At 39.2% G+C, this 6,000-nt stretch overlaps 1 protein-coding gene across 1 annotated transcript in view; it reads right to left on the bottom strand.

Moving 5' to 3' along the window:
* Positions 1-187: 187 nt before the first annotated feature.
* Positions 188-6,000, bottom strand: part of LOC122560427 — a 225,201-nt gene continuing 219,388 nt past the window's right edge. The window contains exons 81-87 of the mRNA XM_043711060.1: positions 5,569-5,739; positions 5,245-5,382; positions 3,432-3,481; positions 3,056-3,176; positions 2,409-2,494; positions 1,496-1,625; positions 188-382 (exon numbers count right to left, since the gene is read on the bottom strand). Coding sequence (XP_043566995.1) covers positions 188-382; positions 1,496-1,625; positions 2,409-2,494; positions 3,056-3,176; positions 3,432-3,481; positions 5,245-5,382; positions 5,569-5,739 — 891 coding nt within the window. The remainder of the gene's footprint in view (positions 383-1,495; positions 1,626-2,408; positions 2,495-3,055; positions 3,177-3,431; positions 3,482-5,244; positions 5,383-5,568; positions 5,740-6,000) is intronic.

Raw genomic sequence — 6,000 nt, 5'->3', positions numbered from 1 at the left:
ATGTATGTCTGATATTAGAAGGTAATTGTCTGTCATTAATACATTCCATCTGCTTTCACTCGCGTGTGCATGGGGTTTGTTGCAAAGTCAGTATCTACATTCCCCTTACAAATTCACAGCATTACAAGTGGCAAGAAATGGAGTAACCTGGGTGTAGTCTGTATGGAATTAGGTGAGCATTTCACACTCACCCGTATCTGCTAACTCCTCTCTTTAGGAGACCTTCAATGGCTTTCTTCTGATCGTCTGTGTACGAGCGACATGTTTTCAATGGGTCCAAGATGGAAATATCAGATTGTGCGATGACGGATCCCTCAAGGTCACACACCAATTTACCCAGGATTGTCACACTCTCCTCTGTCAGATTCCTGCCAGAAATTCCCTGAATATTTGGAAACATGAGCAATTTCAGTTCAGCAGCATCACAAATAAATCACATTCAGTTCACCTTGAAGACTACAGAAGCTGCAGAAAGTAGCATGATGGTAATTTTCTTCACTTTGCCAGAGAGAGATTTTCCTTTGACTCTGGGGTTCTCTATTTGCAGACACTGTAACCTCAGCAGAATGAACACACACTATACTGATACTGATGAACAGTGGAGTGTTCATTCATGTCCATAACTCAGACTGGATAACTTAGATATAAAACTCACTGGGAAATTCAAGATTATGAGAAACTGATTGAAGATCAGCTGCTCTTTTATTGCAAAATTTGTTTGGCTCTGTCATTGATGTGGCCTTATCGGTGAACATGGGAGCAAATGTACACACGGCCCAGTCGCTCAGAGAGGTAGACAGGGCATCAGGTCGTTGCAGATAAATAACTAATTCCAAAGTGCAGCACCAAGCGTCGGAATGGAATATGTCTTCATTCCCAGAAGCCTTAGTCTCTCAGCTTCCCAGTACATGGGCTATGGCTCACAAACTACAAGAGATCTTCAGGAGCTTATCAGTTAATTGAAAAATTGATAGGTGTTGTCTGTCATGATGGTGTTGTTCACATCCACATCCAGCCAACTGTTTCTACGGCTGCTTAAGTCAGTCTTATTGTTGTCAGCTTCCCTTAACTCTATTGAAGCTACAGATATATTGAAAATGTAATGTGTACAGATATGTTGAAGGTGTATGTACAATCATGTCAGCTGCATCTCAGTTATACTTGGTGACAGTATTTCACTAACATAACAACATAACACCCTGAATGGTTTGTCCTACATTCGAACCAATGCACTGACGCAGAAAACTCAAAGTGAAGACAGACCGGTTTGAAAGGATTTAGCATTAGTAATTAAAGGGAAGAAGGTTCGACCAACCAGCAGAGCTAGTAAAGAGAACAATGTTATCAGTGATTTAATGTAACTATCATTTCGCCTTTAGTTTTATTGAAGAGTTAGCTCTCAAATGGTAAGGTATTGCATTTGAAATTACATGGTCACAAGGTACAACTGGCTTCTCTAAGCACTTTGTAAGACATATCAGCATGTCATCCTTACCAAACAGGTCCTGGCATCATATAATAGATTCCGTCTTCTGCTTGATTCTTTTCTCAAGATGTCAATGTTTGATTTCCCAACTAATTTGAAGAATGTTTTGCAGTTGGGTGAATTCCTGAACCGTACAGAGCTACAAAGTAAACAGAAGTTTATTCAGGTTACAGTGAGGAGAATGAACTGCATAATCAACAACAACTCCTGTGCTAATTCTCCCAGCTTCAGTCTATTTACAAGTGACAGCACAGACACAAATGCAGATTCTGCCAAATGAACATGCATACACTTCCAGCGCAGAGATTAATAGGGACCGATCTCAGATTTTTTCCAGCATCTCATTCTGAAATGTTAATTGATGGGAAAATATTAAATATAGTCATGATATATTTCCATTGAAATGTTGCTGGCTCAATCAGTCTTCAACATTATGTCTTGTTCTGGGTTCCTGTCTTGTTTCATTAAAACAGTTCATTCGCAGAGAAATTCATCAAGGATATACCTAAAATTACAAACGCCATATCGAAACAATTGTTGAAAAAGACACCCATACAGGTCACCTCCACATGGACGGCTGAGACTTAGCAGATTTCAATGTCAATGCTGAGTGTTCTCTCATTTGCTGCCACTTTCCAGCTCCTTCCGTAACAATTGTGTCTCACACATGATAATGTAACTTCATCTTTCCCCTCCATTTATTGTCCCAGTGAAATGAAGACACCTATAGAGCAACAAGGGCGCGAGGAAATTTCACAGTTTTGAAAAATGGTCCAAAATCTGCCTCCTCAGATGTTTGATAAATGGACTCTGGTTATATGTCTCTTGAAAGGCAAAAAGATCCTTCTACACCTGGGAAATAAGCATCACCAAAGCATATTCAAAAAGCAATCGTGGAACATTGCAATGGAATAGAACATACTTGAAGAATAGAAGAACATCCACAGGGAGGCTCTCTATGGCTGGTGTGGTTCCATTAGAAGTTAGTCTTGCAGACATGCAGCTCAGCTGAAAAGAGAAACCAGCAAAACATGCTGAGAACAGAAACACAACAAATTGATGAAATTTCTCTCTCCTTACAATTTTGGCTCGATGTTGGATAGGGGAATTCTCTTTGGTTACATTATCGGAACAGAAATCAGGTTATTTGCAACATCCAATACTGTAGCGCCACACAAGCCAAACTTTGAATTCAAATCAGCTACTCATAGATTTCGGTCATTGAATATTTGGCTTAATTTCCACTTGAAAGTCCAGTCAGAACTTTTGTTAATATAAGTTAGTCTGACATTAGGCAGGTGAATGGGGAACTCTCATTGACAGCAGCTTATGACACGCAGAAATCACAACTCGTTATTTGGTCATGGCTGCTTGTCATACATTTCCTTCATCCCCTGAAGGAAACATTTCTGATCTAAGTGCTGATCTTTGGGGCAGGACATTCCAATCAGAATTAGTTTGCACAACATGGTCATTTATTTGAGAACAATTAATCCATCTGTAACAATGGCCACTGTATGGTCATACACTCAAACTAGTCTCCAATGTGATTGCTGTGGAACATCTCACCTGACTTTCATCAAACCTGGCCCCTTTTCCCTTCATTGCTTGAACAAGCTGAAGAAATGTTGGAAAATTCAGGTCCTTGACTGCACCACAACTGAAGCCTTGAAGGACGGAAGGTGAGAATCTGAAATAGATCATGGAATCATTCATTAATTTCTAAACACTTCACTTCCTTCAAACTAAGGTACTGAGACAATATGAACAGTCAAAACAGACATGGATGGGGAAGAAGGACTTTCAAATTGACATGATTATCTTACTTGTAGGAAGATTTCTATCAGATACATGTTCACAAATGGACAACACATCCTACAAATCATGGTGTAGACAGAAAAATTATCAAGGAAACAGATATATATTGGTCAAGTTAATAGCTTACTCTTTAAAATTGTTGTTGTTTTTGACCACATTTTCAAAGAACACTGCAGCCTGTGGGAGAAAAGTATTGAGATCATTAATACACACAACCGAGTCTAAATAATCAACCGAACATTTGCTGGGTTAGCCAAAATGAAGTTAGATGAAAATGGAAGGTGAATGAAATGAGAAGGAGAAAGCACACGAAACCTGATGACCAACTAATGATTTTAAAAATGCTTGTGTTAAGGTGGAGAAATGTATGTTTAGACTGAAGCATTGTAACTCAGCAGTAATGGACTGAACTGCTCCAGTAATTCTGGTAAAGCTGATATTTTGTTTAAACACACACAGTGAATCAGATGTGACAATGTGAGTATTTAACAGTTGCGTTTGTGATTGTCATGCTGTGTAAATGCCATACTGATAACGCGATACATACAAGTGATGAACACTGAGGACAAGCTCAAGTTTTACATCAAAAATCATAAAAGGCAAGAGATAGGTGTCTTTGCAAGGAGACATGAGCATGTCCTAATGAGTTGATTGATCAAACCCGTTGTGTGGAAAACATGACAAACTGTGATGTTGACTGTTGTCAAACTGACCATTTGCTGGAGCCTGGTTAGCGTCAAGCGTGCAAATGCAGACATTCTTTGTGAATACAATCTGCTTGACTCACAGTAAATCTTCAACTAGCTTGGAGAGGGACACTGATCAGTGAGTAGAAGTTCAGACAGAACAGGCTGATCACCTATTCTTGTTGTTTTTGACCACATTTTCAAAGAACACTGCAGCCTGTGGGAGAAAAGTATTGAGATCATTAATACACACAACCGAGTCTAAATAATCAACCGAACATTTGCTGGGTTAGCCAAAATGAAGTTAGATGAAAATGGAAGGTGAATGAAATGAGAAGGAGAAAGCACACGAAACCTGATGACCAACTAATGATTTTAAAAATGCTTGTGTTAAGGTGGAGAAATGTATGTTTAGACTGAAGCATTGTAACTCAGCAGTAATGGACTGAACTGCTCCAGTAATTCTGGTAAAGCTGATATTTTGTTTAAACACACACAGTGAATCAGATGTGACAATGTGAGTATTTAACAGTTGCGTTTGTGATTGTCATGCTGTGAAAATGCCAAACTGATAACGCGATACATACAAGTGATGAACAATGAGGACAAGCTCAAGTTTTACATCAAAAATCATAAAAGGCAAGAGATAAGTGTCTTTGCAAGGAGACATGAGCATGTCCTAATGAGTTGATTGATCAAACCCGTTGTGTGGAAAACATGACAAACTGTGATGTTGACTGTTGTCAAACTGACCATTTGCTGGAGCCTGGTTAGCGTCAAGCGTGCAAATGCAGACATTCTTTGTGAATACAATCAGCTTGACTCACAGTAAAACTTCAACTAGCTTGGAGAGGGGCACTGATCAGTGAGTAGAAGTTCAGACAGAACAGGCTGATCACATATTCTGCTCTGATCTTTGAACAAGTCCATGTGAAAGGGTAAACTTGTGATCGTAAGCATTGTATGGGCAAGATGTTTACAGTATTTGTTGCTGCATGTTTTGCTTTAATGAAGGACATTGGATATATTCCATTGTTAGAACTTTTGGGGTTATTGAGATCCAGAGCAAACCAAATGGACCAGGCAAAATGGAAATATAATTCGACAGGACTTAAATGTTTTTGTTAACATTCACACAATCTTACCGAGGGAACGTGCTATATTAATCTTTAAATTAATGTACATTTTTCATTTGCACGGTATCTCTAACTCCCTCAGCATTATTACTGAGTGTCACAGAGTCAAAATGATTACCTGACTGGGAACCCACTGTTTGTTATTGACATCACCGAGGCCTAAGTTTGAGTTTAACAGCACAGGTGGGACCTCTTTGGCTAGAACAGATGGAATGGTCTTCACCGTTTGGACAGGTTCTTCTACGTTCCGCAACACCTGAGTTACAATGAAACAGAACAGGTCTTCAGCCCAGATATACAAAACCCTGTCAGCAATATCGGGAGGTGCAAGCAATCTTTACAGAAGAGAATTAAATTTTAAATAAGTGGATATGGCAGTCAAAAAGAAACTGGATTTTGGACCATTATTACTTCAACTGACTGTATAATCGATATCACTCACCTGCAGAACACATATGGTTTGTATTGGCTGTGGTGCTGTTCCAATATTCTCAACAAATGTTGGATTTGAGATTATGTTGATGAACACTTGAGGATTGATATCTTGGAACACATCACTTGGAATGCCGGACACCAAGCTTCCTAGCCCCAGCAGGTTCTCGGGGTTATTAACCTAGTTAGAAAGCAGCAGTAAATCAAAAGCTGTCAATACACAGTCACAGGGTCAAGCCCGTTTCCTACCTTTCATGTCATTTTACAAAATGTGGAATCCCAAACCATCAATTCCAAACACATCCAGGCTCTCTCACATTTCAGCACAGCAATAAAAATGATTCTGCTCATTTAATAGGGTTTCTCAAATATTTGGGTTTCGGGCTGGGAATAAATCTGTTCTCAGCCACTTTGCAGATGTCTTTAAAAGAAAATCAATAAA

The sequence above is a fragment of the Chiloscyllium plagiosum genome, chromosome 21 (genome assembly GCF_004010195.1).
Source record: "Chiloscyllium plagiosum isolate BGI_BamShark_2017 chromosome 21, ASM401019v2, whole genome shotgun sequence".
Classification (NCBI taxonomy): domain Eukaryota; kingdom Metazoa; phylum Chordata; class Chondrichthyes; order Orectolobiformes; family Hemiscylliidae; genus Chiloscyllium; species Chiloscyllium plagiosum.
The sequence above is the reverse complement of the archived record's forward strand: the minus strand, read 5'-3'. Positions and strand labels throughout refer to the sequence as shown.